Source organism: Bombyx mandarina, chromosome 22 (assembly GCF_030267445.1).
Source record: "Bombyx mandarina strain Sakado chromosome 22, ASM3026744v2".
NCBI lineage: Eukaryota > Metazoa > Arthropoda > Insecta > Lepidoptera > Bombycidae > Bombyx > Bombyx mandarina.
In genome coordinates, this window is record NC_143228.1 from 13,556,143 (window position 1) to 13,574,432 (window position 18,290).

Here is an 18,290-nt window from a genome sequence, read left to right on the forward strand (position 1 = left end):
ATAATTAGTGTGCACAGCAATTGTTGCTGTAAGAAGCAATTATATTGACGTTTTCACACAAAAAGTAACAAAATTTTGTTTACACTGTGGAACGGAACGTGAAATGACGCATTTTTTTTATAGCGTCTTTTTATCTGTCTGTAATAAAATATATTTTTAAATACATATTAAAATTAAATATTTTTTTTATTAAATAATTTTTTTTACAATTTTTTATTTATTACTATTAAATAAAAAATAGTAAAATTGCTCGTGTTTTGGTAATAAAATTGCATAAATATTCAAAAAATATCGAAAACCGAATCAGAGCACCCGACTTTCCACTTGGTCTTGTCTGCCCTACCCCTAGTGTTTTTAAAAATACCGGAGGCGCGGAGGGAGAGCAGTCCTCGCCTGCTGTGACGGAGCACGGAAACAGTGCGCAGCAGAGCACGAGTGACCGTGCTTCGGCACGCAAGGGCGGAAGGATTGCTCTTCCCGCAGCGCCCGAGATAAGACGGATTCAAACTTAAGCTCCCTTCGAGTTTGACTAAATAATGCAATTTTGATCAAAAAAATTAACCATGGGGATCTGCGACTTGGTGACGGCGCAGTAGTAAGCCCTCACACCCCTCCTTCCTCGACTCAAAAATAATGGATCATAATTGAAATTTTAACTCTATGTTGACTAAATAGTGCTATTTTAACCTCAAAACATTAACCGTGGATATCTTCATAACCATGGAGTTCCGCGGAGTGGGGATGGTGCAGGGGGTTAGCCCTTACTTCCCTCCCTCTCGACTCAAAAATTGATGGGCCCTCATCTAAATTTTAACCCTATTTTGACTAAATAGTGCTATTCTAACCTCAAAACATTAACCGTGAATATCTTCATAACCATGGGGTTCCGCGGGGTGGGAATGGTGCAGGGGTAAACCCTTACCCCCCTCCCATCCAGACCCAAAAATCGACGGACCATAAAGGAAAGTTTAACCAAATTGTATATTTGCTTGGATAATAAGATACATAAATATACGCATCACTTTAAAACATTTTACTGATTTCTCAAATATGATCGTTGTAAATAAGTCTCCGTAAAGGTATTTATTTCCTATTCAACTATTATATGTTAATTGCCGTATAAAAGGTAAGCTTGGAAGTTTTTTTTAAAACGCGATTGTATTAATACACGATGAACGCAGAACATTGAGGGTTTATAAAAAAAAACCATCGTCTCTTTTAAAGTTTATTGTTAAAATAATTACATACTTACATTCAATCTATAAGGCATTTGCAGATTCATACAGACTGCAATAAATATTATTTAGCTATTCAAACATTTAGATAAATATACATTTAATATGTAAATAGTATCTTAACTTAAAAATACATCCAAACGAATCAATTGAGTGTAATTAAATTGAGCTTTTGTAATGGGATTAAATATATTTGATAACGAGTTTAGTATTTGTTATCATGTTTGTGTTTTTTTGGTCACTATTTCACACCAAGTGAGTCGTAAATTCATCTGATTTTCTACACTATTAAATGTACATCAGGCAAATTGAAACACCATATCATAGTCTAAATGATGGGCAGCAGCTCAGCTTGAACCTCTGTCATAGCAGATGCCTAGGACCATCAGTGACCATTTATAAACATGTATTATTTAGACATCTTCAATGATGGCTGCAACATTTTTAACTGATGAACTACCATTACTATTTCTAAGCCACATTTTCTTATGTAAGTTACAATACATCAATATTTTTCGTTCTAAAACTTTATTTCATTAATTCATAAATTATGCTTATCGTTGACATTAATATTTTTTTGACTCATAAAATTAACTGATATTAAGAACCACTTCTCAGTGCTGCTATGTCGACATATTAAATATTAGTAAATCAATATGTTTGTGGTATTTTAAATAGACTGATAATAACGTGTCATAATGACACGAGTTCGGTTTGAAATGAAGGGTGGGGCAGCCGTTGTAACTATACTGAGACCTTAGAACTCATATTTCAAGGTGGGTGGCCGCAGTTACGTTGTAGATGTCTATGGGCTCCAGTAACCACTTAACACCAGATGGGCTCTAAGCTTGTCCACCTATCTAAGCAATACAAAAAAAGAGTGAGATATATACGTGTTTTTTTTTATATATACAAAAGGTATTTTCCTTGTGTTTTCTTTCAAATTACCTGGCAGCACTGTAGCCGCTGCCCACAGTATAAATAAAGCAACCAACACATATAGCCTCACAAGATGCTCGTCGACACAATATATAGCCTCACAAGAATTGGAACATTATACTGTTATCATACGGTAACACCGACGTGACCCAGAGCGGTCGATAGTTGTTTTAGATGTATTTTCATGTCGCCCGAGGACACGTTACGCCGAACGCCGATAACCTTGAAAGCGTTCAAATACTCCAACTCCGTGAATTGAGCACCCTTTTCGCGTACTGACGTTATTATTTCCTGTAGTTCGATAATTATAGTACTTTAATATTAGTTGATTTTATAACGCTATGCAGGGAGCGATATGATAAATATTAAATATAAAAACGTTAACGGTTTAACGGCACAACCTGGTGTCAAGTGGTAACCGGAGATTATGGAGATCACAAAGAGACATAAAATCGAAGTCCCAAATGTATTGTGTAATGGCTGTCCAATCCTTTTAGTCGGAACACACAAGCAGCAGAAATAGGCAGGTTGATAATAGCATGTCCGTCGTTCATAAACCTGAAGACTGAATGCCACTATCGCTAAGCCAGCGGTTCCCAACCTCGAGGCCTTAAGTAGCTAATAAATCTATATCTATACTAATATTATAAAGAGGAAAGATTTGTTTGTTTGTTTGTTTCGAATAGGCTCCGAAACTACTGGACCGATTTGAAAAATTATTTTTCCATTAGAAGCCGACATTGTCCCTGATGAACATAGGCTACTTTTTTTATTTTTTTTTTTTATTTTTTTTTTTTTGTTTCATGTGTGTTTTAATGTTTCCGAAGCGAAGCGAGGGCGGGTCGCTAGTAAGTAATAAAGATAATAAGTGAGTAGGAAAATATGTGCAATTGGGTTACAAGCCATTATAGCAAAATGCACCAATAACCACTGGGAAACGGTGTCCACAGATAAACATATTGTTGTAATATAGACATAGGAACAAAAATACAAATAACAAAGTATGATAATGTATAGAAATAAGAATATAAATGCAAATAGATCATAAGCATAGAATAAAAAAATATGAAATGTTAGAATGTAAGAGAACACTGTACAAAGTAATTAGTAATGTAAAGATACCCCAAAAATGCTATAGTGTAAAAAAAACCGTTTATTGAAATAAAGATAACAACACTGAAAAATTTTATATTGATTTATAGGTACAAGTAGTATAAAGTAGCGGGAGTAATTTCCCAGATAAGAAAGGTGATGGATGAACGTGTAGTATGAAGTGTGAAAGTGCGAGAGGCATAAATGCGAGAACTGGCATGAATGAGAAAATACAGACCAATAAGATCCCGTTGAGCCTATGAACGGGGAAAGGCAGTAAAAAAAAACTCGGAGGCCGTTTCGCAAACATGTGACATCATACCTGCGGAGTACACGCTAACAGATGTAAGTACGCATGCGCTCTATGTAAACCATCGTGAGGTAGATGTAGCGCAGCGAGACAGTGGCGCAGTGTCGCGAGTCGAGCCGCCGCCCCGCCCTCCGCCCCGCGCTCCCCCTGCCACCTCCACACTACCGCGGCCGACATCATCTCGCCTATACCGTTGAATATATACTGTAACAAACAATACACGTACCGTAGATTGATTCGGGGGTAGGGGAAATCGGGACCATTGACCAACCCTTTCACTTTGGGGTGAATCGGGTTACGTATGGGGACAATAGTTTTTCGATAGGGCTGGCACTATTTAGTTGTTAAGTAGGTACCTAACTTTAGGTAATTAACTTTTTAATGTCTTTAATGAGTTACAAAACTTTGATGACTAAATTAAACTATTCAATATTCTTAAACACTAAATAAAAGTAATTTTCAGTTCAACAAAGTTAAATCTAACAGCTCAACAAAAGTATTGTGACATCCCAGATTTGTCCCTATTCTAACTCTAGTCTCTATTCCCACCAATCTACTGTATATAAAGATGAAATATCAGCACGTTCAACTGTTGTAGTGTTGCCAGGATTTCTCTCGAATAACTCGATATTCACTAAAAAGGATTGTTTTTTTTGAGATGAATGTATTTTAATTTACTTATTTTAGTTTTTTTGTAAATATGTAAAAAATACATCGATGTGAGTATAGTTTGTTCAAAGAGTACTTTGCGTAAGAGTAAGCAAGTGGTGGCATAGCGGATGTCTTTGAGTGACTATGATCATTTTTGTAAGTGGATTGTTAACTTCGTCTGCTGTTCACTGTGTTCTATTGCCACGTGAGTTCTTCAGACTTGATCAGTTTCAGATTTCAATCGATACATTATACAATTTGGTTTACTGACAGCGAGCCTAGAGGGCGCCAGTACAGCCGACGCGTGTTCGTGAAAGGCCAGCAGCGCGTGGGCCAGCTGCGCTGCTCCTCCGGACTGTTGGCTGTCCGCTTCGGACCCGTTTTCACCTTCGCGATCCTCTTGACCCAAATAATGAAAGCACTCTATGCGCATCTGAAAATTTTTTTTTTATTTTTTTATTGCTTTGATGGGTGTACGAGCTGACAGCCCATCTGGTGTTAAGTGGTTACTAGAGCCTATAGACATCTACAACGTAAATGCGCCACCCACCTTGAGATATAAGTTCTAAGATTTCAGTATAGTTACAACGGCTGCGCTACCCTTCAAACCGAAACGCATTACTGCTTCACGGCAGAAATAGGCGGGGCGGTGGTAACTACCCGCGCGGACTCACAAGAGGTCGTACCACCAGTAAAATTCGATGATACTCTCTTTGGTGTAGTGTAAGTGCAGTGGTGTGTTTAATTGAATATGGATAGAAAATGGAGCCACAAGTCCCATTAACTACATTACACACTTATAGGTCTATTCGGTCAATACTCAATATGTAAGCAACTCAGGCTCCGTGGAGTGATGACTTGCGCGGGGTGGCTGGCAGAAGCTGGATGAGAGAAGCCGAGAATCGTGCTCAGTGGCAAGTAATTGAAGAGGCCTATGTATAGCTGTTGATAAAAAATTGATATCCTTGACAAATTAGGGTGCGTTTAATTCCCCCTCCCGACTAGGCGCGTCAATACCCCCGCCCCCGCCGTTCGCCCGATCACGATGTTCGACCAGCCCATACCGTGGGCCCCGAAGGTCAAATATTTAGGCGTCACCCTCGACAGTAGGATGACATTCCGCCCCCACATCAAGACGGTACGCGATCGTGCCGCCTTCATTCTAGGACGTCTCTACCCGATGATATGTAGGCGAAGTAAAATGTCCCTTAGAAATAAGGTGACACTCTACAAAACTTGCATACGCCCCGTCATGACCTATGCAAGTGTAGTGTTCGCTCACGCGGCCCGCATACACTTGAAATCATTCCAAATTATTCAATCCCGTTTTTGCAGGATAGCCGTCGGAGCCCCGTGGTTCGTCAGGAACGTCGACCTCCATGACGACCTGGACTTAGAGTCCATCAGTAAGTATCTGCAGTCGGCGTCCATGCGCCACTTCGATAAAGCGGCACGACACGAGAACTCTCTCATCGTGGCCGCCGGTAACTACATTCCCGATCCTGCGGACAGAATGGAAAGCAGTCGACGTCGCCCAAAACACGTCATCTCGGATCCACCCGATCCACTAACGGTGCTTTTAGGTAATTCAAGCACCGGTCACCGTTCTCGTCGAACCCGTCGCTTGCGACGAAGGGCTCGACGAGTAAATTAACTCTCAGACACAGCCCACTGAGTTTCTCGCCGGATCTTCTCAGTGGGTCGCGTTTCCGATCCGGTGGTAGATTCTGCGAAGCACGACTCTTGCTAGGGTTCGTGTTAGCAACATCGTCAGGTTTGAGCCCCGTGAGCTCACCTACTAAAGTTAGGGTTACGCTGATATAGCCTCTCAAGGCTCTCAGCTTAGGTAGGAAAAAAAAAAAAAAAAAAAAAAAAAAAGTGCGTTTAATTAATTGTTCGAACTCACCTCCAAATGCAAGAAAAGCAAGCATTTATGTGTTATCTCATCGAATACAGACGCTGCAGCAGATATGTCGTTCAGGAATTTATCGGAGAGCTTCATTGCACCGGACAACGTCGAGGGAATGCTTCTTATATTTGCACTTAGCCAATCCTGTAATGTGAAGTACGAGGCACTATATACTGAACTTTATTTTCTAGGTTTTACGGCTCATTATTGTTGGGTTACAACTTTTCTGAAGGAAAGTGGGTAGGAGTTAGTGATATTTGTCATAGTTTCGCTAAATTAATACATATATAGACCAGGATCCTGTCTTTCTCCAATCGTGGTTTCTAGTGTGAAGACTATGCATTGACTTTGATTTAATGATTCATCATATAAACCTACGAAGTATACCACCTGACAAAGTCGATGGATTCCAGCACACTTTGTTGCATAGTCAGACGTACCCATAAAATTGATTTCACTTCTTCTTTTTTTGTTATTTCTCGTGAAGGCATTCGATCATACGTCCCACCTGATGGTGAGTAGTCACTGTCGCTCATGGATGTCGGCTATGCTCGTTTGAAACAAGTCGATCACACTCTATAGCCATATCTATGGCTAGATTTTCATAAAATAGCGCTCAAATACAAGTACTGTCCCAATTTAGGATTAGGCCTCATTAAACTTTGAATTCAATACGTTTAAATTGTGCTCAGTGAGTTTGATACCATTGCTTTTTTTTATGATTTAAAGATTACTGGTGGCCCGTAGGCCTTTCCAGTTTCACCAGGACAGGTGGGCGAGCAAAGGCTCAGCCAGGAGAGGTGGGATTTGCATATACCATTGTCTCGCAGAGGACGGCTATGTCGGCCAGCGTATTCATGTCCGATATGATTTCTTTGCGTGTAACGGCGCCGTCGCCCAAACTCGAACCCAAGATCTCGGCTTCCCGTTCGTAAGCCTGTTTCAGCTCCTGCAACATTTAATAATTCGTTTGGGAATAGAGGAACATTGGGATTCAACCTCGTTAATCTCTAAAAATAGAATAAGAAATTCGTTTTTTTACTATGTTCACAAAACTTAATAAAGTCTACATACATTAATATTTCACTTAAGTAGAAAAAATGAGTACAATATTGAATTCACACTTCTGAATGTGCTTATTGTATTAAAAGTATTTTGGACTAGTAAATCGGAAACATTCAAAGACATAAATAGATATTATGCCTCTGAATGATGCATCACAGAACTAACTTATTAAGCACTGGAACCAAACAATATAGGAAGACATGAGTCGATGAATAGAATATGATACAATTTGTTAATTTTGAGAAAACGGGCAACAAACTTTTGTTACTTGTACTTTTTCTTTGTACATATCTCCTTCATCACATACAATTTCTAAAAATAGTCTTTAAACCCGGAGTTTTAAGGTCTAATATGGTTTATAGACACATAGCAACTTCATTCAATTTAAAAATCTTTAAAATGGTACTTAACCCCTTCATCCACATTTTTTTTTATTGGTTAGTTTGTTGGACAAACTCAAGGCTCACCTGGTATTGAGTGGTTACCGGAGCCTATAGACATCTATAACGTAAATGCGCCACCCACCTTGAGATATAAGTTCTAAGGTCTCACCTGTAACAGTACAACGGCTGCCCCACCCTTCAAACCGAAACGCATTACTGCTTCACGGCAGAAATAGGCAGGGCGGTGGTACCTACCCGCGCGGGCTCTCAAGAGGACCTACCACCAGTAACGAAACCATATCGATCAATTTAAGGAAGAATCATCGAGATTTTACAATTACATATTTAATGTAACATTTGGCACAGGTTCGTTTCTACAACTTTCCAATGAGTAACTTTAGCTTTTAAAATACCAATGATTATTTGAATAATTTAATCAGATATATTACATTATCACGCCAACCTTATTTCTAGGCATAGCCTTCTGACTAGGAAGTTTTGTGATTTACATACTAGTACTGGACTCATGCGGAAGCGGATTATCCGTAAGGCAAACTAGGCACGTGTCTAGGGGCGTGTGGTTAAATAAATAACATATTGACGATTAAGAAATAAATGTCTGAACTAAATATCCTGGTCTACTAAAGTCTAGGGATTGATGATACAACGTCATCGTAATTGCCAAAACAACTAGTTAAAATTTATAGTGTTAGAGAATTTGTCACTACCCGGCCCCTCTACTCAGTGACGTCAGGCGGTGGGGCGAGAGTCACGTCATCGCGCCAGGCTAGCCGGCCGGCTTAGATCGTCGGTCACTTGGCTGCGGGCGCTCGGATGCAACGGACGTGTAATCTAGTGCTAATTATTGTGGTGTCGTGATTAATTAATTCCTAGTTGTCGTAATTGTTTTTCGTTCTGATAAATCATCCTTAGAGTATCATTTTCTTATTTTAAAAAAAAACCTCTTTCACTTCTGATTTCTAATAATAGTATTATGATGGCCATTTATGGCCGGTACAGGGGCGCCGATAAAGCGATTGCCTAGGGCGCTTTGGACCTTTAATCCGCCGCTGGACTCATGCCTTCATATGAAGATGATTATATTATTTCGAATACAGAACGGTTGGAGCACCTGAGCGCTCTGTTTGGTTTCGGGCACGTCGCCGGTCATCGCCTTCCAGTTGTGTAGCGACTGCAGGAACCGCACGATGTCGTCGTCGGCGAGCCAGCGGGCGGCGCGCGCGGCGGCGGGCGGCGCGGCGTGCGGGCACGCGCGGCACTGCGTCGCCAGCGGACTCAGCGTGCCCGCCACCGCGCGCGCCGCCTCCGTGCCGCCGCTCGCGCCGCAGCGACGCGCGTGCCGCATCGCGCCGTGCACAGCCTGCCAGCTGTACGCGCAGCACGCGAACACGACGCGGTGACGCTCCCTGAATGAAACACGTCTTATTAATTGTAACTTCTGATTGATTAGATCCAACATGTATGTATGTATGTAATATATTTATTAATAAAAAGTTACATTTTCATTTAAACCATGCCTCGCAAAACTGCTTACGCAGTTTGACTGCAGGTAACTCGCTTTATATAAACACTAGCTGTACCCGTCCACTTCGCTGGGCATTTAAAATTAACATTATTATTTCTCACCCCCAGAAAGATTCTCACCATTAACGCCCCGCAAATGGTGTAGGGAGTCCAACACTCATATAAATATAAGCCTATCCATTAAGTACATGTATTTTCTACATGTATATCAAGTTTCAAGTCAATCGGATGCATGATTCAGTAATAACGGAACATCCGTAAAAGCCACTGTAGATTTATTTATATTAGTATAGATAGCTTATAGATTATTAAATTAGGTTATATTAATACAATTAATTTACGTAAATGGTTACAACGTATTTAACCAGTGTTTTTTAATAAGCTTTTAAAGTTAGCAAGTACGCTCACGTCTTATGTACTAACATAAACGATTGCTCTCACTCTGCAAAACATAGTGCCACATGGCGTCGAATTGCGAGAGCATCGGTATCGAAGGATTTCGACTGATGTATCACCACGACCATGTCAAGAGCGTACGACTAGGATGAAGAAGATTAATTAGATTTACGTTGGTACTGATTCACGCAGAGTTTCTAGAAGAGCAGGTAGATTATCGTATGTAATGTAGTATTCTTTTTTTTTATTGTTTAAATGGGTGGACGAGCTCACAGCCCACCTGGTGTTAAGTGATTACTGGAGCCCATAGACATCTACGACGTAAATGCGCTACCCATCTTGAGATATAAGTTCTAAGGTCTCAAGTATAGTTACAATGGCTGCCCCACCCTTCAAGCCGAAACGCATTAGTACTTCACGGCAGAAATAGGCAGGGCGGTGGTACCTACTCGCGCGCACTTATTAGAGGTCCTACCACCAGTACATAACTACTTTTACTTCATAATGTTTTTTTTTTATCATTTGTCATTCAACTCACCCAGATTTAGCGTTGGTAGCCGGTGGTGGAACTCTTTCTCTCCAAGCGGACGGAGATCTCATGGCCTCGTCAATAGCGGCGCGCGCGATACTAGCCAGTCTCTCGCTTTCGCCCGTACGCACGTAGTCCGTTATAAACGCACGTAACGAGCATTCGCCGCCACTACGAAACACGACGCAGAATTTCAACAATTTTTCATTATTAATATAGGATTTATTAAGATCAATAATTTTATTATAATCATGGTATGGACATGTGATGCATAGAGAGAAGATGCATGTGACTAAGATATGTATGGAAATGGTAGTGCAAGATAGAGAGGTCGACCGAAGGGGGGTTTTTTTTCCTAACTAAGGTGATAGCCTTGAGAGGCTACCCTAACCCTAGCATGAACCGTGCATCGCAGAATCTACCAAACGCTCGGAATCGCGACCGACTGAGAAAATCCGGCGAGAAACTCAGCGGGCTGTGTCTGAGGGTTAATTTACTCGTCGAGTCGTTCGACAAGAACGATGACCGGAACATGGATGGAGTGAGTGAATGATGATATGAGAGAGAGAGAGGAGTGAGTGTTGAGAGACGGCTGATAGAAAGAACGGAAGAGAAATTAGCTGTGTCGACTCCCACCTAGTGGGATAAGGTGAAGAAAAAGATGATAATATTTGAAAGTTTGCAGAATGAAATTCGTCTAAAAAACTGAAATAGATTATTTAGTGATTTTTCGCAAATGTTGTTACAAGAGTCCGTGGACATCACTATGTGCATGCCGCCGTCCGAAATGGGACTTGAGAAGCATTTTCTTTCGTTCTCTTTAAAAATGAACGAACAATGATAGGAACCACTAGTGTGAAATTACAATACGCGTACAAAGGCAAAATATCGTTATCTATAGTTAAATAATCAATTCAAATTAAAAAACGAAGTTACATGATATTGCAATGAAATTGCACAAATTTTTAGTATTGTAACATTATGACTATTATTATATTATGTACTATAAGTACCGCCGAGGATAGGATGATGTGGGAAAGCATAGTGTATCGAGTTGCCAAGATTTCAAATCAGACACGACCTTCAGCAATGAACAGACCGACTTAGAAGAAGAAGAACATTACGAAAGCCTTTAAGAATTAAAAAAGTATTGTGAATGATCATCTCACCCTGTAAGAGGTTCAATGTCGGCACACAAGGCGTGCAGAGCTGGCAACACCGCGTGCAGATGAGCCGGGTCGGCGCGGCACACGAGCGGGTACCCGTGCCGGCGAGCCTGCAGACTGGGCGTCACTGCGGTAGGGCCTGTACAAACAATGGATCCGACGTTACCTATCTCGTGCTGAGAAAAACGACTGACCTATGATTTTTTTTTTATTGTCCATATAGGCAGACGAGCATACGGCCCACCTGATGGTGAGTGGTTACCGTAGCCCAAGGACTTCAGCAATGCCAGGGGCAGAACCAAGCCGCTGCTTACAAATGACCTGTTGAAAACAATTTGATCTGTTCTTATTTCTGCAATATCACACAGCCAGCATCGAGAATTTAAATTGTAAACAATACTTCTCAGCGATCTTAACTGAGTAACGTGGCGTGAATTTATTATTTATATGTTATTAATTATATATTCCTACTCTTGTGTCTATGTATGTGGCATTTAATATTTCATACCATAGTTAAGAATAAACTGTATTATTATATAATTTTTCATTACAAACTAGCTGACCCGGCAGACTTCGTAGTGCCTTAATCGATAAATAAAAGACCTAAACTTTTGTATAAAATAAACTTAAAACAAACAAAGGAATCCGTTCGACGGAGGACACATCAAAGGAAAAACAAAATTGTTATTTTTATTTAATTCCGACCATTTTCGTATTTATCTACCTTTTAAACCTTCTCTGGACTTCCACAAATAATTCAAGACCAAAATTAGCCAAATCGATCCAGTCGTTCTCGAGTTTCAGCGAGACTAACGAACAGCAATTCATTTATATTTATATAGATAGATATATAGATAATAGAGTATAGATTTAAAGAAAAAGATAACAATTTTAACATGACGCTGACCTGTAAATCTGAAGAGTTTGGTGTGTTGCCTCTGAGGTCGTTTCTTGGAGAAGTAGTCGGTCAGTCGTAGTTGCGAACCGGCCGCTTCTACTGTCGTAGTGCCAGAGCGCTGAGCTGCTAAGTTCACGCTCTCTATCTCCAAGTATTCAGTCAGCAGAAGTTGAAGCTACCAAGAGAATCCATGTCATAAATTCTTGCTTCAAGCTCTTTAAGGGCGGTCTGATCTTAATGTTACACATCACAAATTCATCCAGTAACAGCTTATTAAAGTTCACTGTTGGACATGCATCGGTCAAGCTAAAAAAATAAACTTCCATTTTGATATGTTCATTTTTCTTGTGCCTTTTTTATTTTTTTCTTATTGCTTAGATAAGTGGACGAGGTCATGGCGGTAGGACCTCTTGTGAGTCCGCGCGGGTAGGTACCACCGCCCTGCGTATTTCTGCCGTGAAGCAGTAATGCGTTTCGGTTTGAAGAGTGGGGCAGCAGTTGTAACTATACTGAGACCTTAGAACTTATATCTCAAGGTGGGTGGCGTATTTACGTCGTAGATCTCTATAGGCTCCAGTAACCACTTAACACCAGGTGGCCTGTGAGCTCGTCCACCCATCTAAGCAATAAATAAATTAAAAACCTGGTGTTAAGTAGGTACCGAACCCTAACAACAACGTATGTCGCCAACCACCTTGATACATGAGTTCTAAGGTCTCAGCTTTTACACTACAACGGCTGCCATTTTCACGGCAGAAACAAGCTTATGGAAAGCAACGACCATTTGCGAATTCCATCCACCTGCCTTTCTCATAGAACCATTGATCTCGCTTGTGTAAATATCTTGCGTGAATGCTTGTGTGAATGACAATAATGCATATTTAATGTCAATATTGAACACAAAAGAATTTGCCTTGATCATCAACTTTTTAGATCAATTAACGCCTGACAATGTGCAAAAGATTTCACTGTTTACACTTCTTACTTACAACTTGTTGTACGGCACTCCAGTAGTGTTGTTCTGTGTGTAGAGTTGCATCAGACAGTCGATGTTTCTGTAAGGCACCTCGCCATAACTGCAGAAGCCTGTTAAGGTTTTTTTAGTGAGTTATCAATATTTTCGCTATACAGCTTTCTTTGGGTTATATTTGAGTCGACTATTATCAAAGCCGGCAATGTGACTTTTGGACAATTATTGGTAAATCAGAAAAACGCATTATTGACTTTGTATTCCATTGGCAGTCACAAAACTCTTCTGAACGACATCTTAGATAAATAACAGGTTAAGTATTAACCTTTATTTAATGCAGGTTTTGAACCGTATTCTTTGAAGGAAACGATTATATTCAAATCAATCTGTATTGACATATCAATAACATTTTTTTGTCCAAATGCACAGATTGCCACCTTTGATAATAGACGACTCATTTATAAGGATAATTTTTAACATGAAACAGAATAGTGTTGCGATTAAATTCAACCGCTCATCATTTAATCTTCTGTGAGTGTGTGGGCAAGTCTGATACAGATTAAAACATAAACTGTTTCTCTAGAAATTCAAACTGGCTTCATGTGTCCGTATGATGACTGATATTCACTTTATGTGGCTTATGGGCTCCAGTAACTGCTTAAAATTAGATTATTCATTTTTATTGTTGCTAATAATTTTATAGTTTCTCATTTAATGCATGTAGAAAGGTCCTCACAGAACCAATTGACCATGACAAATCGTAATGATTGCTCATGCGCTTACAAAACAAATCCATTGCAGGCTGTCAAGAGTTGTCTGAACAATAAGTCCCACAGCAAGTCGTTTTTTAAAAGTGACGGAATTTTGACACAAGTTCAGTCAATTATGACTAAAAGTAGTTTTTAAGTAAGAATGAAACCTCTTATTTCTTGCAGCGCACGCCCTAAGCTCTTCTCCCAGACTAGCGACCAGTCTGGCGAGTGGTCTCCCGGCCTCTGTCACTCCCTCGGCTTCTTGTGTCTCGCCATCCTCGTCACACTCCTGGTCAATTTCTACATCGCCTTCATCGATGATTCGGCGAGAGACCGAATCGATGACCTCTAGTAATTCATTTTGAATTTGCACTTTGAATTTCTGTGGGTTAACCGAAACTAATTGAATATTTTATGGAGATTTGTTTAAAAGTATTTCACAATATGTTTCTACTGTGTTCTGCACTAATTTTGAATAGCAAATTGATATTAATCAACAAGCATAGAGGGCCTTTTTAATGAAGCTATATTTTAGTTTTGTCTACCATCTGGTCTGATTAGTTCTTAATAAATTGACCTATTCAGAAATAATTTCAAATAATTATATTTTTTTATCATTGACGATTGTTGTTCAATTACTTATTTGGGTGATTTTTTGACAAGAAATCTAAGAATTTTTTAGACTAATTAATATGAACAGTGCAGTATTTAAGACATGAAAAGAATTGTTTCATAGTGCTATTGGATGGGATAGTAATACTGATCAATTTCCAATGCTCTACTACAAATATTTCCAAATGCGTTAGTGCATATATTGTGTATACCTCAGTAGCTTCCTTCAGTTGTTCCAGTACTCCTAAGGCTTCTAGTGATATCATAACAGTACTCTCAAATGTTTTGTCATCTTCAGAAAGAGATGCTTCATACTCAGGGGTGATATCTTGTAGATAAGCATCAGTCACTTCTTCATTCTTTGTCAGTTCTGCAAATTACACAGGAATTCAGTAGAACACTTTTTGTAAATTTGGGAATGGAACAAAAATTATTTGTTTTCGGGGTCAGTACATCTACCTTGTTTAGATTATTTTGTGTTCATTTCTGTTAGAAATTATTAAAATTTATGAATGTTTGTTACAGAACTAAGTTAACAATATTCCATGGCAAGGAAACTTATAGTCCTGTACTTATTCATCACTGAAGACTCTCCATAAACTTCGAAGAAGGACCTGTCATAGTGCTCGGGCTTAGTGCTTATTAGCATTTGGATGTTATGTACAAAATGCCAAAAAATTAAACAAACCGGCCAGCAGGATTGCTGTACGTCTTCTAGCAGATAGTCTTCTCGTCATGGGTGCTGTTTCGCCACGATAAACTGCATCATTCACTCGACGAACAATAACATCTACCAGTTCACGTTTTTTTGCCTAAAAACGTAACTTCAATATTTATTTTCTTCTTACAGTGCCCTTAAGGCTGTTTAGTTTGAATCATACTTATTCATAGTTCATAGCTTAAAGTAGAAGCTACAAACTAGTTTTTTGCTAGTAAAATAAAAGTAAGAAAAAGTATAGTAACCGGCAAACATCTTGAGCAAATGACTTTGACTGCGCAGAACCGAATTTTAGATCACTTTGGTGGTGAGGGTGAGGCGCGACGGCAGGGGAAGCGTATCGAGCGCGTTATTGGTAGATCAGTCGAACCTTGCGCCCCGCACCGCGCCCTCGTTCCGCTTGCTCCCAAAAGTACGCTTGCGTACAGTGAAAAGTCTATCGTTATTAATCGTTAAGTTATTTGTTATAATTGCTTGTTGACTTTGTTGCCATTGCTATTTGTTGAGTGTTTGTTGATTTTTTATAAAAAATACACTATGCCGCGACAAACTGGTGTAGTATTCAAAAGAAAGGGTAGAAAAATTGTGTACGACGTATATTGCTTCATTATAAAACAGGGGAAGAATGATATGGAAAAAGTAAAGCAGACTTCGGAAGCAACAAAAACATCAATGAGTAGTGTTAGGTGCATTATTAACGAAGCTAAAGGCTCTGGCTTGCTCGCCGTGTTTGGGACTCCGGGTAAGAAAAGATCAAGGAAGAAGAAAGTTACCGGAATGGATAGTTTCGTTCAATCTGTAATAAAAAGATGTAATCATAATAACTACATAACAAGCAGCGAAACTGCGTACCGTAGAAAGGCTTCGAAAAATTTAAAGAAGATATACATTTTAATGGCTCGGAATGAAGTTTACGACGAATTATGAAAGAGCCAGGCTTCAGATGGAAAAAAACAGAATATAATCGGAAGCTGGTAATTGAAAAAAGTAACATTCGATTACTACGAATCGAATATCTTCAAAAAATAATTAATTATAGATAAAAAAGAAGATCGAACCGACTGAGTTGTAAACTACACCGATGAGCCCTATGTCGACTCATCACGATGATGGCGACTCGGGTGATGAAAACAGTGATGATGATGATGGACAAGATTATGATAACGAAAAAAAAATATACAAATACCAGCTTCGCTTCAACTGAACGAAGACCTGGCAACAGCTCTAGTTTTGACTTAATAGAAGGAATATCTATTTTACCCCAAGATTAAATTATTACAATTATTAACCCATATTTTTTGTTGATGTTCTAATAAATATATAAATAAATACATATATGTTGATTTTAATAATTTAATTGCATTATGACGCAGAGTAAATAATGTTTTTGCACGTGAGTATACCATGCGCAAACTTACCCCCACTACGTCAACAAATGCTCAAGAAGTTTGCCGGCTATTATATTTTTAATCAGAATGGATCAAAATTTACCTGCAAATGCTGCCTTGTCGTGTTTAATGCGTCAACATGGGACAGTGTGGTGTCTGCTGTATCTAGGGCAGCTTTCAATGTATAAGCTGCGGCTAGTACACGACCAGCTGATAATGATTCGCGAGTTTCACGCTCCGAAACTACTACACGTTCACTAGCAAGACAAATAAGTTTTTATTTTTATTGTTCATAAGAAAAGTTCATTAATGTATAGTAAGGTAAATTTTGAGTCTGACTAATAGATAGTACTAGTTTAAAAATATGACCTTGCTGAAATTATATTGTATGTTGTATTAAGATTTTGTTTCAGGATCAATCTCCAGCCTCAAAATGCCTATGATATTTTATTAAGGATAATATATTATTGGCTAAGGATGAAAATGGTTAATTGAACCTTAAATTTTTCAAAATACACAGGTCTCTTGGTATTTAAGTCCAAAATAAATAAAATTTGTGAAAGCATGGGTAATAAACAGTAACTATCATTTATCATTCACTTACATATCAGTTAACATCTGTAGTGCATAGTGATGGGTTCTTGAATCCGCCCACAATCTTCTTAGGTCATCACGTCTTAATCGTAGCAAACCTCGGCATGCACCCAGACGAGCCACTGCTGCCTCACAATGCTGTCCCCATACTGATAAGGCTGTACCCACAGCTGTGAATTTCTAAACCAGTCACATTTACAATTTGTTTAATACTGTCCTATTTGAATTCAATATAAAATTCTCAATAAGTTTCTCTAGAGTACATACAATAAATTTTTTTTTAGACAAATAAAATACAGTTTTATGGCTTAAGGTAGATTTGTTTTCTCACTTGCATAACATCCGTAATCTCCTGTGCATGAACAGCAACTAGCTCATCCAGCCTTGCATCGCTCTTCTTGTACTCTTTCTCAAGTTTAGCGCGTTCCTTTTCACGTTGTTCATTGGTCTCACTTGCTGACAGTGTTCTGATCACCGACATTAACAGGCCACTCTGAAGTATGTACATAATTAGGTTTTTCTTTGAAGATTAAACTTTCGCTACAATTACATGCGCTATGATAAATATAAACGTAATAAAAGAATTATTCCTTTTGGATTTTTTTAGCTGTTTTGAGAAGTTTTCCAGTACCTATTTCTAGCTATAATAGGTGGATCCATGTTTATAAAATATAATTAAATATTTCTCACCGTTTCTTTTCCTTGCTTAACCCCACGGGGTGGTTTCGTTGGTGGAGGAGAGGACATTGTGCCGCTATTAATGGTGTTTATAAACAAAGTTATTTGTTTTTGAATTAATTATAACAAATAACTAGGAAGATAGGTGGGTAGATAGATACATACCTACATACCTACTAATTTTAATTTACATTTTACAGATTGACAGTTGATGTATTTGACAAGATTTTTTTTTTAAGAGATTTTATGACCTGGTAACTAAGACCTTTAAGTCATATCTTATTTTACTTTATTTTCTTAATTTTATGAAAAATGATAACATGGAGTGAAATGAAATGAAGATGATTAATTTGAGACATTAATCAACTGGGATGAAATTTAATGAAATGAGATGATATGGGATGAAATATAATCGCAGTAAAATGGTGGTCATTTACTGAGATTTTTTCAGTGGACTTTT

At 38.8% G+C, this 18,290-nt stretch overlaps 1 protein-coding gene across 1 annotated transcript; it reads right to left on the reverse strand.

Annotated features, from left to right (window-relative positions):
- Nucleotides 1-1,212: 1,212 nt before the first annotated feature.
- On the reverse strand, nt 1,213-18,023 carry Sec8 (exocyst complex component secretory 8). Its single transcript, XM_089737158.1, has 17 exons — nt 17,843-18,023; nt 17,484-17,645; nt 17,163-17,332; nt 16,662-16,815; nt 15,141-15,264; nt 14,665-14,822; nt 14,008-14,222; nt 13,108-13,204; nt 12,128-12,293; nt 11,224-11,359; nt 10,064-10,225; nt 8,717-9,011; nt 6,954-7,085; nt 6,134-6,280; nt 4,499-4,660; nt 3,589-3,780; nt 1,213-2,465 (listed from the first exon to the last, which is right to left on the reverse strand). The coding sequence occupies exons 1-17, from the start codon at nt 17,897-17,899 to the stop codon at nt 2,301-2,303; spliced, it is 2,694 nt and encodes an 897-aa protein (XP_089593284.1). The 5' UTR covers nt 17,900-18,023; the 3' UTR covers nt 1,213-2,300.
- Between the last annotated feature and the right edge of the window lie 267 nt (nt 18,024-18,290).

Coding starts and splice junctions, on each gene's coding strand:
- Sec8 (XM_089737158.1), bottom strand. CDS start 17,899: ATGTCCTCTCCTCCACCAACGAAACCACCCCGTGGGGTTAAGCAAGGA. Junction 4,661..6,133: donor TGCTTTTCTTGCATTTGGAG/GTGAGTTCGAAC, acceptor AAAAATTTTCAG/ATGCGCATAGAGTGCTTTCA. Junction 2,466..3,588: donor TGTTAGCGTGTACTCCGCAG/GTATGATGTCAC, acceptor ATCGAACTACAG/GAAATAATAACGTCAGTACG.